The 22,500-nt window shown below is 33.8% G+C and overlaps 2 protein-coding genes across 6 annotated transcripts in view; one reads left to right on the forward strand and one right to left on the reverse strand.

The window, feature by feature from the left end:
• Nucleotides 1-22,500, forward strand: part of LOC136855930 (lachesin-like) — a 460,516-nt gene that overhangs the window by 305,255 nt on the left and 132,761 nt on the right. For 2 of the 5 annotated variants that reach the window (XM_067133426.1, XM_067133429.1), the window contains exon 1: nt 1-406. This exon is cut by the window's left edge. The exons of the other annotated variants lie outside the window; for them this stretch is intronic. The gene's annotated coding sequence lies outside the window, so the exon portion shown is untranslated. The remainder of the gene's footprint in view (nt 407-22,500) is intronic. 5 annotated transcript variants of the gene reach the window in all.
• LOC136855784 (tol-Pal system protein TolA-like) overlaps nt 272-22,500 on the reverse strand; it is a 34,299-nt gene continuing 12,070 nt past the window's right edge. The window contains exons 2-3 of the mRNA XM_067133141.1: nt 18,072-18,340; nt 272-413 (exon numbers count right to left, since the gene is read on the reverse strand). Of these exons, the coding sequence (XP_066989242.1) occupies nt 272-413; nt 18,072-18,340 (411 nt within the window). The remainder of the gene's footprint in view (nt 414-18,071; nt 18,341-22,500) is intronic.

Below are 22,500 nucleotides of genomic sequence, written 5' to 3' on the forward strand. Positions count from 1 at the left end.
GTATAAATCCAACCCCCTTTTATCATAAATCCCCCCCAATTAATCCTGTTCTGTCCCCCCCTCCCACCAACACCCTCCTCACCACCGCCACAATCAGGGATTACATCGGTGGTCGAGTTGTCGATTGTAGTTGTGGTGTGGAGAGAGAGAGATGTTAACCGAAAACTGAATAAAATTTAGACGAATCGAGGTTTTTTTTTTTTTTGGTGCTCTGAGGAGGCCTCCCGAGTGATTGTAAATCTCCTCTCTTTTAGAGGATTTAAATAGGATTTCAGTCCGCCTGAGGAGGAGAAATCCCCTTTTCTTCTTCTGCACGAGATACTGTCCCAGCAGCTGCTGCTGTTGGAACATTCCAGCGTTCCAGAGCTGGGTTCCAGCCTGATGCAGAACTGTTCTTATTGCTAAGGTAAGACCTGGAATGCATGAATCGCTATGGATTTAGTGATGGGATTTATCGATAGGATTTATTGAAGAATCGTGAAGGGATTTAGCATCGATTGGCAGGTTGGTAAGCGCTGGGATTTTTTTGTGGGATCTGTAAGACCTGGAATAAAAAAAATCGCTGGTATTTTTTCCAGAACTGCCGGATTTATTGACGCGATTTATCGGTAGGATTACTATAGGATTTATCAGTAGGATTGATTCCAGACTCTGGAAGGGATTTAGCATTGATTGGCAGGTTGTTAAGCGCTGGGATTTTTTTTAGGATTTGCAAGACCTGGAATGAAAAAATCGCTGGGATTTTCCCCAAAACTGCGGGACTTGTTGACGCGATTTATCGATAGGATTCCTATAGGATTTATTTAAGACTCTTGAAGGGATTTAGCATTGATTGGCAGGTCGCTGAGCGCTGGGATTTTTTTATGGGATTTAATGGAATTTATAGAAACGTGAGGATTTATAGGTGATAAATAGGCTGTGTCCAGGCATTCAGTAGTCAATATAGGCTATAGGTATGCCTATACATACCTATATATACATCTATACATACCTATATATACAGCTATATATATATATATATATATATATATATATATATAATATATATATATATATATATATATATATATATATATATATATATACCTATATATATATACACCTATATATACCTATATATACACCTATATCCTGACTAAAGTTATATAGAATTTATCCAGAACAGCGATTATCTATAAACTGAAATTATAGGTATGATGGAATTCTGGAATCCAATAAGATGTTATATAGGAAATTCTAGATATAGATTGTATTATAGAGAGAGAGAGAGAGAGAGAGAGAGAGAGAGAGAGAGAGAGAGAGAGAGAGAGTGTACGTACGCATATACGCATGTATATAATATCACGTTAGTGTGTACACTCAGTAAGAGATTACACACGTGAATATGTGTATTTGTGTTTGAATCCAAATAGATAAATGATTAATTGTGCATTTCAATTATTTATATATATATATATATATATATATATATATATATATATATATATATATATATATATATATATATATATATATATATATATATATATATATATATATATATATATATATATATATATAATCACCACAAAGTATTTTTTCAATCCACCACAGTTGAGTAACGACCAGGTGTATATATTTTATTACATGTATCAACATAGAAACAGCGAATTTTAAAAGAACTTGTCTATAGGGCTTTGACTCGTGCGGGGATCGAACCCGGGCTTTTTCTGGTTAGGAGAATGTCTTAACTACTGGACCACACGCACACACAGCGGCAACCCACAGCAGTCGACTGACTCTCAGGTGTCATTAGAAGCTTACTGGTTACATAAATAAAACGCTCCCAAATCTCTCCTTTCCTCTCCCACTTTTGGGATCGATTGTGGGTTTCCCAGATAGTCAGGCCGGCATGCTACTTCTCGTCCTACGAGTTGGGATCGATTGTGGGGTGTAGATGTTAGTCAGACTTTTGCTACGAGAGAGAGAGAGAGAGAGAGAGAGAGAGAGAGAGAGAGAGAGATATGGTACCTGTCTTATGCAAGCATAATAACAAAGTTATAATATCGATTTGAGTAAATATCGTATATTTTCATAAATTACTAATATCTATCTATATAATATTCAATGCCAAGTATTTCTCTAACGTAATATCGAACATAGAAGGTGTTATAAATATTTATAAATATTTATGAATATCTATGAATATTTATACCGAAACAGTCGAGAAATATCTCGAACGGAATATCGTATCATGTATTTAATGAATATTATTCAAGTGAAGCAAAAACGAATTTTCAGAATCATTTGCATATGTGGAATATTACTTCCCTTGGACCGTAATATTGTAGAAAAAAAAAACTTAAATAGTGAATTTTAGTGAATTCCCGAATTTTTAAGACCAATAGTCATTCGTGAATAAACTATGAGCGTGGCATAAAATGCTATTTTGTTATAGACAGAAAATTGAGCTAAGAAAATATACGATTATTATTATTATTATTATTATTATTATTATTATTATTATTATTATTATTATTATTATTATTATTATTATTATTATTACGGCCGTAATCGTTTCCCTTTTTCCATTTGAATGTTCAAACAGAATAAAAGTAAATAACTTTGAGGGCAAAGATAAATATTATATTAAACATTGCAGATAGCCATTTTGAGAAAAAAAACATTATAGACAACCAGTAGTTAGAGTAAGCACAGATTCATCTTACACAATGTAATAATTATAGGAAGTTTATCTATATATTCTCAGTCAGTATATATATATATATATATATATATATATATATATATATATATATATATATATACATATAGATATATATACATATAGATATATATATATATGTATATGTATATAAGAAGATTTACTATACATCTTTTGACAATGGCTGAGTTATCTGAAGATTTCCCAATCTTCCTTAGAATCATGATTGAATTGACGGTAGATTTTTGTATCTTTTCAAATTCCCTGATTGGTTTTGAGTGAACTCCATAATATTCTTCGGAAGCTTAAAGAATTTCAAGTCAGTGGCCCCTGTGGTGGGCTTGTTCCATAAGGATAGGATTCATTTTCTTTAATAATAATAATAATAATAATAATAATAATAATAATAATAATAATTTAGTCCGAGAAAGACTATTATTTGGCGTCACGAACAAATTGTACATAGAATGACCGTGTCTTCCCAACCACTATTGAATCAATCGATTGGCTATGTCTTATAAGATAATATTACGTTCCGTGACGTCACGAATAAATTAGACATTCATACATGGCTATGTCTTTCATAGCATACATGAATTAATAGATGATTAATTCATATATTTCTTAACTTCCTAAATAATTTCGATTATCGTAAGGAAACCATTGCAGAATTTTTATGTACCATGCATGAATCGCAGAAAGATTTTTGTATCTTTGAACTACTAAATTTCCTTGAATGTTTGATTGATTGGTCTGGCGTCGCCCATAACCGAACGATCGAGTTGTGGAAGATTTAAATAAGTTATTAAAATCATACATTCGCTGAGGGAAGATTGGTAAGCCTTCCCTAAGCCAGTGAAGAATTATGGCCGTAGGATTTCAGTAAACTGTAGCTGAATTCTGGGAAGATTAGTTTATCTTTAAAACGCTCCAAGAAATTATAATAATGTTGCATTAAATATTTGACACATTCAAGAAATTATAATAATATTGTATTAAATATTTGACACATTTATATAATTTTAGGGTAATTATCAAATTATCTGTTACTGCTTTCAGATTTAATAGATAATTATAATGTTAAGGAATTGAGCTTGAAAATGAGATTGTTCCGGAAAAATAATTCTATATTTTTCTCAGTAATTAACTAGATTATTATTGCTTTCATTTTATCTTTGTAACTGATACGTTTGTGAATTTTCATTTTAATTTCTTTTTTTTCACTTTTAATGTCCGCGAATTGAAAAATATATATATTTAAGTAGGAGTACATCTTCTTAAACAGTTGATACATCAACGTCGATATAAGTTAGATAATATTTTATGAAGAATTGCTTAATAATTTGTTATGTAAAGGTAACATAAAAAAGATTTTTTGGTATTTCTTGATAAACTCTGATCATTGAAGAAATATACAAAAATCTATATCATTCTCATTACATTTCTCCTATAGAAACATATTCAGTATTTCTGTTGAAACAGATAAGTCAAGATACTTGATAGTTATAGGATTCTGCGGTCACTGGCAGTTCTGTTATCTACCTAGAAACATATTCAGATTTTTATTTTGAAACAAATAAGTCAAGATATTTGATAGTTATAGGAGTCTACCATTATTATTATTATTATTATTATTATTATTATTATTATTATTATTATTATTATTATTATTATTATTATTAAGAAGTTGAAACCTATTCATATGGAGCAAGCCTTTGACTTGAAATTCTTCAAGCTTCCAAAGAATACTATGGTGTTCATTTGAAAGGAGTAACAGAAGATAATAGGAAATATAGAAATAAGATAGAAGTTAATATAAAAGAAAAATAAGTTAACAAATTAATAGATAAATGATAAAAAAGTATAGATAAAAATGTAAGCGAATTATGAAACACTTGTATTTGAGATGAAGCCACCGTACCCTTCAACAATATTTAGAATACTCATTTCTTATTCTGGATGGTGAAATAAAGTGTCTATTAGCTCTTTCTGTTAACCCATCTAATAGAAATTCGAGCCTTTGCGAGTAGCGCTTATTTTGATGGAGGAAAGTAGAATCTGGGAAAAATAAAACTGCAAATTTGCAGATATTATCTATATTATTATTTAGTAATATACATTGATGATAATTTGTGCGTGTTAAATTCCAAAGCTACTATGTTCAAAGAATTTGTAGATTGACAAAAATAGACTGTGATTCTGCTGTTTTCTAACTCACTTTCACAAACTGTACGTAAGGCAGCTTGTTTTACAAATTTACAAATTGATAAATCTGTGAAAATCACCGCTGTTTGCTTTTAACATCGTGGTAAAAATGAATACCACTTACCGTAGAGATTTTTACAGCTTAAAAATAATATAAAAATAATATTTCAGTAACATTAAGTAATAATAAATATTTAAGTAATTCTACACTACAGTGCTTAAAAAAAGTGCAAATACATTTTATTAATCTGCATCCGTAGACCATCTGCGTTCTGTAGGTTGCGGCAACACCGCAGCTGAACATGTCGTCAACATGTTGGCAACTAATCTCATTTATGTAACAAACAGGTTGACAACAAGTCGATGACAATAAGCGGAGAACGGACAATTGTCCCATGCAGGATACATGTTCTATCTGTGTTCTGTAAGTTCCTGCCACACTGTAACTAAACATGTCTTAAACACAAGTTAGCAACTTATCTCATACATGTTACAAACATGATGACAATAAGTCGACGACAAAATTTGGAGAAAAATCCCTTGTCCAATACTGGATGCTCGTATGAAGCTCTGTTCAGAACCACCAAAAAGCCATGAACTTGTATTCAATATGTTTGTTATGTGTGTGCAACAATATACTTACATGTTTGTGACATGTGGGCAACAAGTTACCAACATGTTTGTGACATGTGACTGACAAGTTACCAACATGCTTGTGATGTGTGGGCGACAAGTTACCAACATGTTTGTGACGTGTGGTCGACAAGTTACCAACATGTTTGTGATGTGTGGGTGACAAGTTACCAACATGTGTGTGACATATTTTACCACAGTGTGGATATATTTTAGGAATAAAACCATACAACGAAAAACTTAGCCTTTTATGCAGGAGGAAATTGTTGATATATCACCAACATTATCAATTTGTTAAGCTTCGTGGAACATACAGATATTTATGCTCATACAAAGAACAAAAATATATAACTAATAATACGCTGTAGTCCCACGTACCTCATTAATTGCTTATTACTCCGTAATGCCTTTGGTGTAATCTGGCGTAATGATTCTCTTGATAACAAGTGGCCAATCTTCTGTGCTTAGGTTATTCAGCAACTCTTATTTAGACGTATTCTTTTTATTGATCGGGAGATTTTCCACGAAAACTGGTTAAGACTTAGGAGTCTGGTATACTGTCTCTCTCTCTCTCTCTCTCTCTCTCTCTCTCTCTCTCTCTCTCTCTCTCTCTCTCTCTCTCTCTCTAAGACTTGGGAGTCAGATATACTATCCCTCTCTCTCTCTCTCTCTCTCTCTCTAAGACTTGGGAGTCAGATATACTCTCTCTCTCTCTCTCTCTCTCTCTCTCTCTCTCTCTCTCTCTCTCTCTCTCTCTCTCTCTCTCATTCCACTCGTATATCTATGTTAATAATGAAATTACATCCCAGATATTTCCTTCATATAGTTGTCCCCAAGACCTAAGCCTGAACTCTCTCTCTCTCTCTCTCTCTCTCTCTCTCAGTCCTAGGTCGATGTCGCAGCAGACACATTCGGTTTATTCATCTGATGGGAGAGCAGAAAGGAAATCTCATAATGACGCCATAACTCGTTGCATAATGGATGTTCCTAGCATCGCGATTCGTGTCTTTAAAATGAGGGAAAAATTCGTGAGGAATTTGCTTGTTAAGGGCTATTTCTGGGAGTCCTTTAGAGTGATACTTTATTATTATTATTATTATTATTATTATTATTATTATTATTATTATTATTATTATTATTATTATCGGCGCAGACACAAAAAGGCAAGATTCATATCCTGTGGGAAAGGTCTATTATTATTATTATTATTATTGGAAAGCAAAGTTCAACAGCTATTGGAAATTCTGGGAGTTCATGAAAAAGATCCTGTATATATATGTATATATATATATATATATATATATATATATATATATATATATATATATATATATATATATATATATATATATATAAAATATATATATATTTATCTTTTTCTTCCTCACATCATTAACCATCTCACTGGAAAGAGAGAGAGAGAGAGAGAGAGAGAGAGAGAGAAAAAAAAATCTTTTCTTATTTAGGATTATGATGCAAGGATACTTAAGAGAGAGAGAGAATCTTGTGTTACTCAGGATATGATACAAGGAGACTTAAGAGAGAGAGAGAGAAAGAATCTTGTGTTACTCAGGATATGATACAAGGATACTTAAAAGAGAGAGAGAGAGAAAGAGGTTTTCAGATTCATGCTTCTTATGCAGCCGTCCATATTGGCGAACGCAATTAGACCTAACGAAGTTCGGCTGTTCCTTTGGACGTGTTTACAAACTTCATTACCTTCCGCCTCAGTGGAGGCTGCTGGAAGTTCGTCCGGAGCAGCGTGGCTGACGTATTCATTAGCACGTTGTCGTGCGAGAGAGAGAGAGAGAGAGAGAGAGAGAGAGAGAGAAAGAGATACAAAGGAGAGAAAGTGATAAAGATGGGAGATGGTTTAGGCTCGGGTGCACTTGGCAGGGAAACGCAAACATTGAGAAATGTAAATAGGAAAGGAACGATAAAGGTTGAAAGAGATACGAAGGGGAGAAAGTGATAAAGATGGGAAATGGTTTAGGCTCGGGTGCTTATAGGAGAGGATTACAAGTGTCAGTAAATAAAATAAAGCAAGGAAATTAAAAAAAAAATATAAAATGATTTAGGCTCGGATGCACAATCACAACAAAAGGATTAGGAAATCTATCTTACGTAATTTAAGCCAATTTTATTTAAAAAAGAAATAGTCTTAATTGAATTAGATTTCTAACCTATGTGTAGGTACATTGTCTTATCGAAAATATATTCAGTAGGCTGACAGTTATACATGGTTCTGTCCAAGTTGTATTAAAATGTATAAATGAAAAAATAAATATGCCATGTATATATATATATATACACATACATATAAATATATCAATTATTGACTTTCCAAACCTATGTAAGACATTTCACACTAATAATATAATTCAATCCTCAAAAGATTTTGAATGAAAGAATTTTAAGAAACCAAACAAAACAAAATAAAATAAAATGCAATAAAAATTACGCATATACACTTCAATATTAACTGAAATTGGATCAACCCATTTCGTAGACGAAGCTCGTGGTAATTGGTGAGTGATTCTGTGTTGTAATCAGGTAATGTAATAGTTTTGTAAATAGGGAAATAATTTTGTAAATAGAGAAATAGTTTTGTAAATAGGGAAATATTTTTGTAAATAAGGAAATAGTTTTGTAAATAAGGAAATAGTTTTGTAAATAGGGGAATAGCTTTGTAAGTAGGGATATGTATTTGTAAACAGGAAAATAGTGTTGTAAATAGGGAAATAGTTTTGTAAACAGAGAAATAGTTTTGTACATAGGGAAATAGTTTTGTACATAGGGAAATAGTTTAGTAAATATCCTAATAGTTTTGTAAATAGGAAAATAGTTTTGTAAATAGGGGAATAGTTTTGTAAATAAGAAAATAGCTTTGTAAATAGGAAAATTGTTTTGTAAATAGGGAAATAGTTTTGTAAATAAGGAAGTAGTCATATAAATAGCCTAATAGTTTTGTAAATAGGGAAACAGCTTTGTAAATAGGAAAACAGCTTTGTAAATAGGAAAACATTTTTGTAAATAGGAAAATAGTTTTGTAAATATGAAAATAGATTTGTAAATAGGCAAACGCTCAATGAAAGTACCTTCCACAGGTACAAACTCATTAATTTTTTGAATTCCTTCATCTGCTCACCTGACAGATTACGTCCACACCTTGTCATGGCAGACTGCCTCGGTCATAAGAAGTGCAAATTGTCATTAATATTATACTTGATATCTGACAAATCTTTGGAGACAGTTTCACTTACTTTTATTCTCATCTCTTGAGGCAGTTCTTCAGATCTTGTCTTTGAATGTATCAGGAATTCCAACGTGTAAAATACATATCTGTAAACAGTTAGATACTTAAGATATAGAATGTGAAGGGTAGAACTAGGAAATTATATAAATTACCCCAGGATGGTTCCAGAAAAACTAAATTAACTATTTCTGTTATGTTTTCCGTTCTGTACAGTTGAAAGCTCTATCTGACTAAAACACACAAGAGGAAATCTTGTAAAACACACACACATACACAAACTCACACACTGACACGACTTTTAAAATGGACTATACTTATCATCAACACTTATATTATTTCTATGGCTATATTATTAAAACAACATGAATAGTATGCATAAAAAAAAAATTTTTAAAAATAATAGAAACCTTTTGATTAAAGTATGTGACTTATAAGATTACATATATGTATATGCATATATATATGCATATATGTATATATATATATATATATATATATATATATATATATATATATATATATACATATACATATATGTATGTATGTATGTTTGTTTGTTTGTTTGTATAATACCTCCACCTCTCTGTCAAAGTGACACAAACACAAACGCACAAACACACAAACAAACTGCAACATAACCTACCCAGCGTGACGCAAGCTTTAACAGACTTATTGGGAGCAAATACGTACATATTTTATTCCCCCCCCCCCCGGGGGGGGCTTCTTCCAGAGAGTTCCCGTGAACATTATCTCTCTCGGGGTGAAATACACAACTACTTTGTTTCCAGAAATAATGTTTTCTGGACCCCCCCCCATCTCCCGCTCCCCCGGGGGCCGGGGGGAGAGGGGGCGATTTAAGAGATGGGAAACGGTGTGTTTTCGTGGGATGTTCTCGTAAGTGATGGAGCTAGGGAGTTTTATCGCTCTCTCTCTCTCTCTCTCTCTCTCTCTCTCTCTCTCTCTCTCTCTCTCTCTCTCTCTCTCTCTCTCTATATATATATATATATATATATGTATGTATATATATATATATGTATGTATATGTATGTATATATATATACAGTACATATATATGTATTTATATGTGTGTATAAATGTGTATATATGTATGTATAAAAATATTCATAAAAGAGAGAGAGAGAGAGAGAGAGAGAGAGAGAGAGAGAGAGAGAGAGAGAGAGTGCAATACTGAATTTTCATTCGAACAAGTCCTTATAAATACATAAGTATTCTCACATGTGAATATTTTATTTTATATTTACGAGAACAGTGCTCATAATAAATTGAATTACAATACAATAAAAAATAAATAATTCTGATAGAAATTCCAACCAATTTGAAGAAAAAACTAAGAAAAAAAGTTAATGCTGTCTTTTCTTGACACTGTTGTAATATTACCAAAAACACGGTAATGTCTCCTACAGGACAGTTTTGTCTGAGCAACAAAAACAGTGTTAGTATTTTTTTATGTTTTCTTGTCATTCATCGTCAGAATGGCCCTCTGTAAGAATCACGATATATATATATATATATATATATATATATATATATATATATATATATATATATATATATATATATATATATATATATATATATTATAATATTACCTTCAGACAGTGCCAATGTTTCTTGGGAGCTGAAAGTTCTGGTTAGGCATTATCATAATTTATTCCGCTGTATTTCTCATTTTAAATTCATGTGGGTGTTTTATGAGTATGTTTTTAATTTCTACAAAGAAATTATCATAATTTATTGTTTCTTACTTTTTTAATTGTTGGTGTTTTATGAATTTATTTTTCAATTTTTATTTAGAAGTGGTAATAATTTTGTCCTATTTCTTTCTTGCATTGTAAATTCATGGAGTTTTTTCTATGTGCTTATCTTAACTAAGGGAGAGAGAGAGAGAGAGAGAGAGAGAGAGAGAGAGAGAGAGAGAGAGAGAGAGAGAGAAGGACTTTCTTATCTCCCGTAAATTAATCAAGATTCGACTTCTCAGAGGTTAAGACTTTCGAGTAATTGCAACTGAGAGAGAGAGAGAGAGAGAGAGAGAGAGAGAGAGAAATGATTTTCAATCCTTTTTAAGTTTAGTATATTGATTACACGACCGCAGTTTAAGGAATTATGTCCATAAATCAGTGTCATATTTTGGGCATAGATTCACGTTGCGTTTCAGGCATAAATCCAGACACATTCTATTTTCATAGATCAGGGTTATATTTTGCATACGATTTGAGGTCAAATGTATTCAGTGTGTATAGAATAGATTTTGTTTCGTGTATTCAAATTAGTGTGTGACTTGGATACGCGTGGACAATGTAAGTGAATTTATTTAAATATGAATGATTTTAAGAACAGGAAATCAGCTACGTAATGCGAATAACATTTTGTGTGGTAACGGATCATATTGTAATTACATTGATACAAAATGTATGTAATCATAAAGACCTCTCTCTCTCTCTCTCTCTCTCTCTCTCTCTCTCTCTCTCTCTCTCTCTCTGTCGGCTAGTATTGGTCGATATTATTAATAAGCAAAAAATTCCTTAAGTTTTTGCGTGTTTTTAGACCATTTTCTCTCTTCTCTCTCTCTCTCTCTCTCTCTCTCTCTCTCTCTCTCTCTCTCTCTCTCTCCAATAGAAAGACTAATTTTTAAAAATCATAACATTCTTTGAATAATAACCAACGAAAGACATTACTAAAAATCTATAACATTCTATAACATTACACGCAAGAAAAAACTCTTCAATTACTTCTTCTTCTTCCATTTCTATAAACACCTCCTTCTCCCTTCTTCCACTTCTATAACCACCTTCCTCCTCCTTCCACTTCTATAACCACCGCGATGTGAATTCTCGTGCAAAGACGGAGTAAAATCCCATAATGAATCACCCCAATTCTTATTTTAAATCCCTCTAATCTCCTTTTTATTCCCTTCTGTTATTCAGGTCTCTGCCCCGTTCGTACAGAGGATGAAAGATGACCTTTTTTGGAATTAATGAGGAGTGAGGGAGTTTTTGGTAATTAGTTGACCTTGGAGTTAGAACTTTCATGATGAATTACGCTTCTTTTGTTATGGATTACGTAAGGAGGTGATCATTATTATTATTATTATTATTATTATTATTATTATTATTATTATTATTATTATTATTATTATATACAACTGTTTCATATGGTAACATTATTACTACTATTAATATTATCAGTTTCAAGTAAACATTATTTCTAATAGGATGCTACTTCTAATATCGGCTAATAACGACTAATATTCAAACGATAGCACCGAAAATACTACTGCTGTTATTATGGTAATAATAATAATAATAATAATAATAATAATAATAATAATAATAATAATAATAATAATAATAATAATAATAATAATAATAGCATTTCAAAATTTAATATATAATATATAGATTACGTAATCCATTTTGCCCATAATCCGTTTTGATGTAAAAGACACAGCTCTCTCTCTCTCTCTCTCTCTCTCTCTCTCTCTCTCTCTCTCTCTCTCTCTCTCTCATTGTATCATAACCCTCATATTCTTACGACATGGAGAACACACGACATTGCGTGAATAACTCGCAAAAAAAATGAGAGAAAAGTCATTCCAGCGTTAATCCTTTCCATAGCGTGATCAGAACCATTTTTTTTTTCATGCTTTCCAATTTATTTAGAGTCGCAGGTTTTTTTTGGAGAGAGAGAGAGAGAGAGAGAGAGAGAGAGAGAGAGAGAGAGAGAGAGAGAGAGAGAGAATATCTTCCGTGTCCTGGTATTTTTTATAGAAAAAATGTGATAATTTTAATGTATGTAAAAAATTAGCATAAAAGTGATTGAGAGAGAGAGAGAGAGAGAGAGAGAGAGAGAGAGAGAGAGAGAGAGAGAGAAAATATGTCCCGTGTCCGGTGTTTTTTTATAGAATAAAAACGTGATAATTTTAATGTATGTGAAAAAAATAGCATAAAAATGATTGAGAGAGAGAGAGAGAGAGAAGAGAGAGAGAGAGAAGAGAGAGAGAGAGAAAGAACATGCACCGTGTCCTTGCAATTTGTTTTTTATAGAACAAGAAAAATGTGATAATTTTATGGATGTAAAAAAAAACGGCATAAAAATATATGATTGACATGTCGGCTTTCTCTCGTGATACGCTCCAGTGAGCTGTTAAGTCATTTTATGCTCCGACAATTCTACATCTCATTTTTTTCACGATCCCAGGACCTTCCTCATGATATGCTCCAACACGCTCTTAGCCCTCGCCAAGTTTAGCCATGCTCCTGAAAGCTATTTGAATCTATTCCTTCGAGACGTTTTCCAATCGGTTTGTCAGTTCAAAATTATGCTCTCACTATGCTCCGGGAATATTCCTTTTGTTAATTCATGCTTGTATATACCTTTAAATTCTTTCTCACTTATTATATGCTCCAGTCAACCTCCTAGTTCCCTCTGTGTTTCATAATGCTCCCAAGGCAGTTTTTAATGCTCAGTTATGCTCCCATATATGAAAGATCTAAATGTCAACAGGTCTGCTAATTATGCGTTCGATGGTTTTGTTATAACTTATGCTCATTTTGCTATTTTTTTCTTTGTCATTATGCTCCAATATGCATGAAGATTTCTTATTATAATGCTCCATTATACACAAACATTTCTTAATATAATGCAGCATTATACACCAAGATTTCTTAATATAATGCTTCAATATACACCAAGATTTCTTAATATAACGATCCAATATACACCAAGATTTCTTAATATAATGTTCCAATATACACAAACATTTCTTAATATAATGTTCCAATATACACCAAGATTCCTTTATAAAAATTCTCCAACATACACAAACATTTCTTAATATAATGCTCCAATTTACACCAAGATTCTTTTATCATTATTAAATGATTCGTCCCAAATTCTTGAAGAGGAAAACATTAAATTTATTTAAAAATAAGTCAAATTGAATGCAGGAGAATCGTAAATAAATAAAATATATAAATAAATACATAAATAAATACTATATGTATAAATAAATAGATAATTAAAAAATAAACGATTGAAAAATATATGCAGCTCAAATAATACACACGAAATCTCTCTCTCTCTCTCTCTCTCTCTCTCTCTCTCTCTCTAAATGGCACGGAGGAAAACTCGTAATATGAGATCGTTAGTCCCAGAGCTTTTATGTTTGCGCAGCGGAGAAATGATACAGTTGAACAAAGAGAGAGAGAGAGAGAGAGAGAGAGAGAGAGAGAGAGAGAGAGAGAGAGAGAGAATGTTGTCGCTGGCTTGACGAGTGTTGAACATATGTTCCTGTTGACTTTGCCCCTTGTAAAATATGGGATATCCGGCCGTGTCCTGTGTTTGTTTGGAAGATCTGCTCTCTCTCTCTCTCTCTCTCTCTCTCTCTCTCTCTCTCTCTCTCTCTCTCTCTCTCTGCTGCGTCTTGTTTTCTGGCCCCCAGAGAGAACATCGGTCTAGTCTAGACAGGGTGATGGAACAGTTGTAGTAATGTGCAATGTCCAAAACCAGCTGTTCCACTGACTCTCTCTCTCTCTCTCTCTCTCTCTCTCTCTCTCTCTCTCTCTCTCTCTCTCTCTCTCTCTCTCTCTCTCTCTCTCTGGTTATTTGTTTGTACGTATGTGACTTAATGCATTCTCCCTCACAGATCTTTCCAATTTTAAAATTTCCATTACAAATACATAAACAGTCCGTATAAGTATTCACTTATCAAAACATTAAGTAAATTACCCCAGAAAGATATTAACTTAATTCCTTCACTCACTGTATCTCTCAAACTTCAGAAGTTCAAGCGTGAATGCAATAAATGACCACCTTAATATTATTTTTCTTATTCTTCTTGCATTTTGATGCATTTCTGTCTATTTATCTCTTTGTGAATTTATTTTTTCCTTTTTTTGATAAGTGGTATTTCTTCTTTCTGCAATTTTCTTTACTTCCTGATGAACACCATAATATTCTCTGGAAGCTCCAAGAATTTCAAGTCAGTGGCCCCTGTGGTGGGCTTGTTCCAAATGAATAGGTTTCATCTACTGAATAATAATAATAATAATAATAATAATATTTTTAGCTTGAATAGTCATTGGCCCCTGTGGTGGGCTTGTTCCAATAATTGGTTTAACTAATAATAATAATAATAATAATAATAATAATAATAATAATAATAATAATAATAATAAACTGAATTTCAGTTTCCAAACAGTGATGTAACTTAGACACATCTCCATCTTGTTCGTCCAGTCCTAGACTTATATAAGGATTCCATCAATCCGTCTAGCCTTGACTAGTATCCTTCTGGGAGACGGGCAGGACATGACATGACAGAGAGAGAGAGAGAGAGAGAGAGAGAGAGAGAGAGAGAGAGAGAGAGAGAGAGAGAGACAGTGGGCCAACTGTTTTGGGCAACTGTATATTAATTCATAGTTCCACCAGCCTGTCTAGACCAGGCCAGTGTCCTCTGGAGGCCAGAAAACAAGACGTGGAGAGAGAGAGAGAGAGAGAGAGAGAGAGAGAGAGAGAGAGAGGATATGAAACTATAACCATTCATTGAAATATTATGGATTAATATTAAATATGGGGAGAGATTGAATAGCCTTACATTTCCATTGGTTACCAACAAAACGAGAGAGAGAGAGAGAGAGAGAGAGAGAGAGAGAGGAGATGGAACTATAACCATTTATTGAAGAATTAAAAATTAATATTAAATAAGGGGAGATATTGAATAGCCTCACATTCCCATTGGTTACCAATACAACGAGAGAGAGAGAGAGAGAGAGAGAGAGAGAGAGAGAGAGAGAGAGAGAGAGAGAGAGAGAGAGAGAGAATTGACAGACACCCCCAGCTTGTCGTGACATTTCCTCGTTCTCCATGAAGTGAAATTACCACCTCCATGCAAATGGCGACCAAAGTCTACATAGGATTCCCACATCAAGAATCAATTTGATGTTGAGTAATGCCTGGTGTTGCTGATGATGATGTGTTTATCCACTTCACATCGGCAAACATCACGATCTTTACCCAGCAGTGGCTGGTAAAGGGTAGGGTACAATCCCATCAACATCAATAGATGTTTTGGGATGTTTGGCAAATAGAATGAAAAAGTATCTTTTGGTTGAAGGAGGTCAGCACGGTTTTGTGTTTGCAGATTGAAAGGAAATTCTGTGTAATGCTGGTAATTCTGGCCCTAATTCTGAGTTTTTTTTTTTTAATTCGGGTCCTTATTCTGGGTGTCCTAATTCTGAGGTGTTTAATTCTGGTCCTAATTTTGGTGGTCCTAATTCTGAGGTGTTTAATTCTGGTCCTAATTCTGGTGGTCTTAATTCTGAGATGTTTAATTGAGGTCCTAATTCTGGTGGTCCTAATTAAGAATTATATATTAATGGACCTCACAATAAAATAATGTTATGAAGAAGTGACGAAATTTATATCTATTTTTTCTTGATGATATTTGTAGCTATATTGCTTTCAATATTCACGTATTGATTTTTTAGTTTTCTAATAATAATAATAATAATAATAATAATAATAATAATAATAATAATAATAATAATAATAATAATAATAAATAGTTTAAAGTTACACCACTTACGAGGTGATGCACGATGTACGATGATTAAAAATCACGACCGTACGAAATCACAGAAGCCAAAAGTCATACTAACCTCTCATGTACAAACATTTATGTATAATAATAATAATAATAATAATAATAATAATAATAATAATAATAATAATAATAATAATAATTTAAAGTTGCTCTTACGAGGTGATGCACGATGTACGACGATTCAAAATCACGACCCCCCACGAGAGCAGAAAAACCAGAAAAATTGTCTGTTTAATGTAAGGGACGATCCTACTCCCCAGCCCCCCTCCCCCCTTCCTAGGGACGAGGAGGGTTCCCCAGCGCCCCTTCCGAGGGAGGGGGGGGGGAGGGTTCCTCAGTCCCTTCCTAGGGACGAGGGAAATCCATTAAGCCCAAGAACACAAGGGCTCTTAATTAGATAACGACATGCTGAAATGCTCTCTCATTTGTCCAGCCCTTTCAACCGCCCCACAGACACTTGGGTCACTTGGCTGAGGGACTTTCTTTGTTTACTTTTCTCTGGTCTTCTTTTCTTTTTTCTTTCTTCTTCTTCTTCTTCTTCTTCTTCTTCTTCTTCTTCTTCTTCTTGAGGAGGCCGAGGTTAGAATAATAAGGAATTAACATATATCCCAACTCTCTCTCTCTCTCTCTTTCTCTGTTTTCAGCTTCTCTCTCTCTCTCTCTCTGCTTGTCTCTTTCTATCTCTCTCTCTCTCTCTCTCTCTCTCTCTCTCTCTCTCTCTCTCACTCTCTCTCTGTTTCTTTTTCTCTCTCTCTCTCATTTTCTTTTATCTCTCCCACTCTCTGTTTCTGTCTCACTTTTCTCCCCTCTCTCTCCTTCTACCTACTCTCTCTCTCTCTTCTCTCTCTCTCTCCTTCTACCTACTCTCTCTCTGTCTCCCTCACTTGATCCCCCCCCCTCTCTCTCTCTCTCTCTCTCTCTCTCTCTTCTCCCCCTCTCTCTCTCTCTCTCTCCTCTCTCTCTCTCTCTCTACCTACTCTCTCTGGTTCCCTCACTTGATCCCAACCTCTCCTCTCTCTCTCTCTCTCTCTCTCTCTCTCTCTCTTCTCTCTCTCTCTCTGTCTCTCTCTCTCTCTCTCTCTCTCTCAAGAGCAACGCGAGGAAAACACGAGTTAACCGAACCACGAGGCGAATGAAGTCTTTTATCTTTCGAGAGGGACTTTTCTAACAAAGTCGCTTTGTTTGAACTCATGCTTGGTTAGTTAGTTAGTCAGTCAGTTCAACCCTTTTTACAAACCATCTTTCTTTGTGCTTTGTCGTGGTTAGTTGTTTTTCACCCCCAGAGTTTCTTTTGTTGTTTTGTTGGGTACTTTGTGATTGCTTTGTTTGAATGTGACGTTGCTTGTTGCTTTGTTTGTGTTGGTTTGTGACTCCGGTTTTTTTTTTTATTAGTTTTTGTTTGTGGTTTGTGGTGATGGAATGTTAGAATGTTTACTATTTTTTCTATTTTATTTTGGGCAAGTTAATGCGATGGTTGGTTAGTTAATGCTTTATAATAAGTGGTTAGGTTTGTACTGGTTAGTTGTCTTTTTGTACTGGTTAGCTTTCTTGTACTGGTTAGCTTTCTTGTACTGGTTAGCTTTCTTGCACTGGCTAGCTTTCTTGTACTGGTTAGCTTTCTTGTACAGGCTAGCTTAGCTTTCTTGTACTGGTTAGCTTTCTTGTACTGGCTAGCTTTCTTGTACTGGCTAGCTTTCTTGTACTGGTTAGCTTTCTTGTACTGGTTAGCTTTCTTGTACTGGCTAGCTTTCTTGTACTGGTTAGCTTTCTTGTACTGGCTAGCTTTCTTGTACTGGCTAGCTTTCTTGTACTGGTTAGCTTTCTTGTACTGGCTAGCTTTACTGTACTGGCTAGCTCTCTTGTACTGGCTAGCTCTCTTGTATTGGCTAGCTTTCTTGTACTGGTTAGCTCTCTTGTACTGGTTAAATGTCTTGTACTGGCTAGCTTTCTTGTACTGGTTAGCTTTCTTGTACTGGCTAGCTTAGCTTTCTTGTACTGGTTAGCTTTCTTGTACTGGCTAGCTTTCTTGTACTGGTTAGCTTTCTTGTACTGGTTAGCTTTCTTGTACTGGCTAGCTTTCTTGTACTGGTTAGCTTTTTCACTGGTTTGTACTGGCTAGCTTTCTTGTACTGGTTAGCTTTCTTGTACTGGCTAGCTTTCTTGTACTGGTTAGCTTTCTTGCACTGGTTAGCTTTCTTGTACTGGCTAGCTTTATCGAACTGGTTAGACGTCTCTTTGGCACTGGCTAAAAACACCCTACTTAATATGCATAAACAGTTGCCTTGTTAGAGCAGAATCTCTCTTACTCGCAACTATAAAATGTAAGCTGTGCGTTGCTATATATTGCTGTACATTGCTATGGAGCAATCTTAGCTTCGTAGTGCTTTGGAAAGTCCTTTAGTCTACGAAGCAACTCCTCATTCATATTTAAAACGTATTGATTAGGAATATAATACTTCCTAGTGACTCTGCTGGTTACTTCAGGACTGTATCACACAGATCTGACATTTATGTATGAATATTCTTTATTATTATTATTATTATTATTATTATTATTATTATTATTATTATTATTATTATTAAAGTAATTTTTTGTCTGCTGAAGGTAAACTAAACAATGAAGATAGTTGATGAATTAATTTGTTTGAAGATATTTGTCATTGTCTTCCATTTTGAGTATCTCTCTCTCTCTCTCTCTCTCTCTCTATATATTGTATATACATAAATACACACACATATATTGAATATATACAAAACCACAAAAATCTGAATTGATGAAACTTTTTCAATTCTGAAAAAACAAAACAGTAAAACGAACGGATCTCTGCACAGGGTCAATTAACCTCAGGGACTGAAGCTTTGCAGGATTTCCAAGCCAGTTGCGAAGGATATTCTGTAGTAGGAGTCCTTAGGATTGCCTGGCCTCTGAAATTCTCTCAGGATGAGAGGGAACGAAGGAAGTGTGGTTCATGAGAAGGAAGTAACTTTGAGGAGAGAGAGAGAGAGAGAGAGAGAGAGAGAGAGAGAGAGAGAGAGAGAGAGAGAGAGATTTCCAGTGATGAAATTCACCAAGAACACGAGTGCATAGGAAATTGGATTTGAGATATGAACATAATTGTGTGTGAGAGAGAGAGAGAGAGAGAGAGAGAGAGAGAGAGAGAGAGAGAGAGAGAAAGTTTTGGCTATTTAATGAGAACTAACATTATAAATATTTTCCTTCTCTGCATGCTGAAACTTGTTCCTCTCCACTTAAATCTCTCTCTCTCTCTCTCTCTCTCTCTCTCTCTCTCTCTCTCTCTCTCTCTCTCTCTCTCTCTCTCATGCACAATTACTCTATGCTCAGATCTCAAATCCAATTTGCAATGCATTCGTGCGCTTGGTGAATTTCATCAGTGGAAATCTCTCTCTCTCTCTCTCTCTCTCTCTCTCTCTCTCTCTCTCTCTCTCTCTCTCTCTCTCTCTCTATCCTCCTCAGGAAGCTCATTTCCTTCGTTCCCTCTCATCCTGAGAGAATTTTAGAGGGAGACAATCTCAAGGATTCGCCCTCAGGACTCCTTCTGCAGAATATCCTTCGCAAGGCTAGGATTGGTATCCTTGAGGCCTCCGGAGTAATTTGCTTGGAAATCCTGCGAAGCTTCAGTCGTTGGGGTTAATTGACCCTGTGCAGAGATCCTGAGAGGTTGGGATGAGGTTAATTTAGGATAATTTCCTTTTTGGGATTGTATTGTTTTGTTTAGAATTGGAGAAGTTGAAGAAATTAAGATTTTTGTGGTTTTAGTATATATATATATATATATATATATATATATATATATATATATATATATATATATATATATATAGATATAGAGAGAGAGAGAGAGAGAGAGAGAGAGATTCTAGGAAAAAAGTTATTCACCAGAATATTCCTAACCTAAAGGTTTTATTCATAAAAATATGTAATGACTAAATCATGATTGCATTTGCTATGAGACAAGTTTCTCCAGTAACCTATTTATTAATATCTGAGATATTCTAGTATTTCCAATCTTTAACATATTAAGATTTCAAGATTCATATTACCAAGATATTACAGAACATTCCTGTAATGAATTACCATATTATATTACGTACTACAGTTATATATTTTCATAATATAGAATTCTGTACATTTCACGGATAATATTACAGTAAAAATATTCTGAACCTCACATTACAGTTATATTAGTTACTGTGTCGCAATATGGTATTACAGGAATAGTGATTTGAATTTCTTGAAATGGGAAATTATTCTGTAGTCAGGAATTATTTATTTCTAGGATTGAGTGCTCATTAAATTTCATAGAATTACTACAGTAATAATCTGTAGTTGGGAATAAGTTGATAATAGTTTTTCTGTATGTAATACATAGTATTATATACTGGTCTCTATAAAACTTAAGAGATTATTTTTTAATTAAGTGATATATCAATCTACATTTTTAATTACTGAAGAATATTTATTTCAGTTTCTCCCGTGGAAGAGATTTCATAATTCGTAATTATTTCAGTAATTCATAATTATTTGCTTTAGTTCGTTTACGACAATGTGTAAACAGTTCGATACCAATATTTTCATTTCGTTGAATGTATCATTGCAGTAATTTATCTATGGAAAGGGTTTTGAGGTTATTCTCTCTCTCTCTCTCTCTCTCTCTCTCTCTCTCTCTCTCTCTGCATTTATAGATATATATTACATACATACACACGTACATACACACATACATACACACCTCGTACACGCAGCCATGTATCATTCCGAAAGCCCGCTTCTTCGTTCAAACACATCTCGTACCCTTTACAGATACACAAAGTCGTTTTGCAATTTCCAACGCCCACGCGAATTCCTCCGCTCTCCGCTCTCTGATTTCTGCTCTCAGTCGAGAGATCCCAAAGCAGCAGGACGAGAACGATACGAGACGAAACGAGACGAAACAATAAAAAGAGTTATTTGCATCCTAATGACATTTGCCTTTGGCTCGGGAACTAGTATCGTTACGCCGAGTTCTCGCAAGAAGACGCAGCGAGTGATTTCTCCCGAATGTCTGGTGTTTGAGTTGCGAATGATATAAAAAGAAAACGTTCTCCAGACGTTTTTCCTTGCTCGTCGTCTCTGCTTGCTCGTTACTGTGTAGCTGAGTGGGAAAACGTTTCACTTTTCAGTTTTTGAAATGTATTTTTGTGAAATGAAAGGCCCAAACGTTTGGTGTTTGAATTTAAATAAGGCAGAAAAATAGACATTTTCCAGACGTTTTCCTTCGATCTTAGCCTCGATTAATGGTTACAGTGTAGGTGTTTGGGAAAACGTTTCACTTTGCAGTTTTTGAAATATATTTTTGTGAAATGAAAACGTTGAATATTTTCCAGACGTTTTCCTTCGATCTTAGGCTATATTTCTCATTACAGTGTAGCTGAGTGAGAAAACGTTGCATTTTTCAATTTTTGAAAGACTCATATAGTAGCGAAATGAAAAATAAGTAATTTACTTATTTTTTCATTCGTTTCTGATCCGATTTTCTTCGTGTTTGAAATGTTTGTATTTCAGTGAAATGGAATGAGATTTAACTCACGTATTCACACTTTTCGTCCATTTATTTATTAATTTATTAAATTATCTTTTATATTATATTTTCTCTATCTCTTATTATCTTCTGTAACTTCTCTTAAATGAACACCATATTCTTTGGAAGCTTGAATTTCAAGTCAGTGGTCCCTGCCGGCTTGTTCCATATGAATAGGGTTTTATTCTCTGAAGAATACTAATAATAATAATAATAATAATAATAATAATAATAATAATAATAATAATAATAATAATAATAATAATAATAATAATAATAATAATAATAATAATATTACTATTATTATTATTAAAGTTCATTTTGTTCCTAAAAATTTGCAAGAATTCCTATTAAACTGACATTAAAAAAAATTCAGAATAGGGAGATTTTAGCTTTTATGACTCGTTGCAACCAATTTAAAATTCGTTGCATGAAAAACGATTTTCAATTCTCGTTTCTCGCTGTATCTCGTCAAAGTTCGATAAAGTCTCGAAAGATA

The sequence above is a fragment of the Macrobrachium rosenbergii genome, chromosome 33 (assembly GCF_040412425.1).
Source record: "Macrobrachium rosenbergii isolate ZJJX-2024 chromosome 33, ASM4041242v1, whole genome shotgun sequence".
NCBI classification, from domain to species: domain Eukaryota; kingdom Metazoa; phylum Arthropoda; class Malacostraca; order Decapoda; family Palaemonidae; genus Macrobrachium; species Macrobrachium rosenbergii.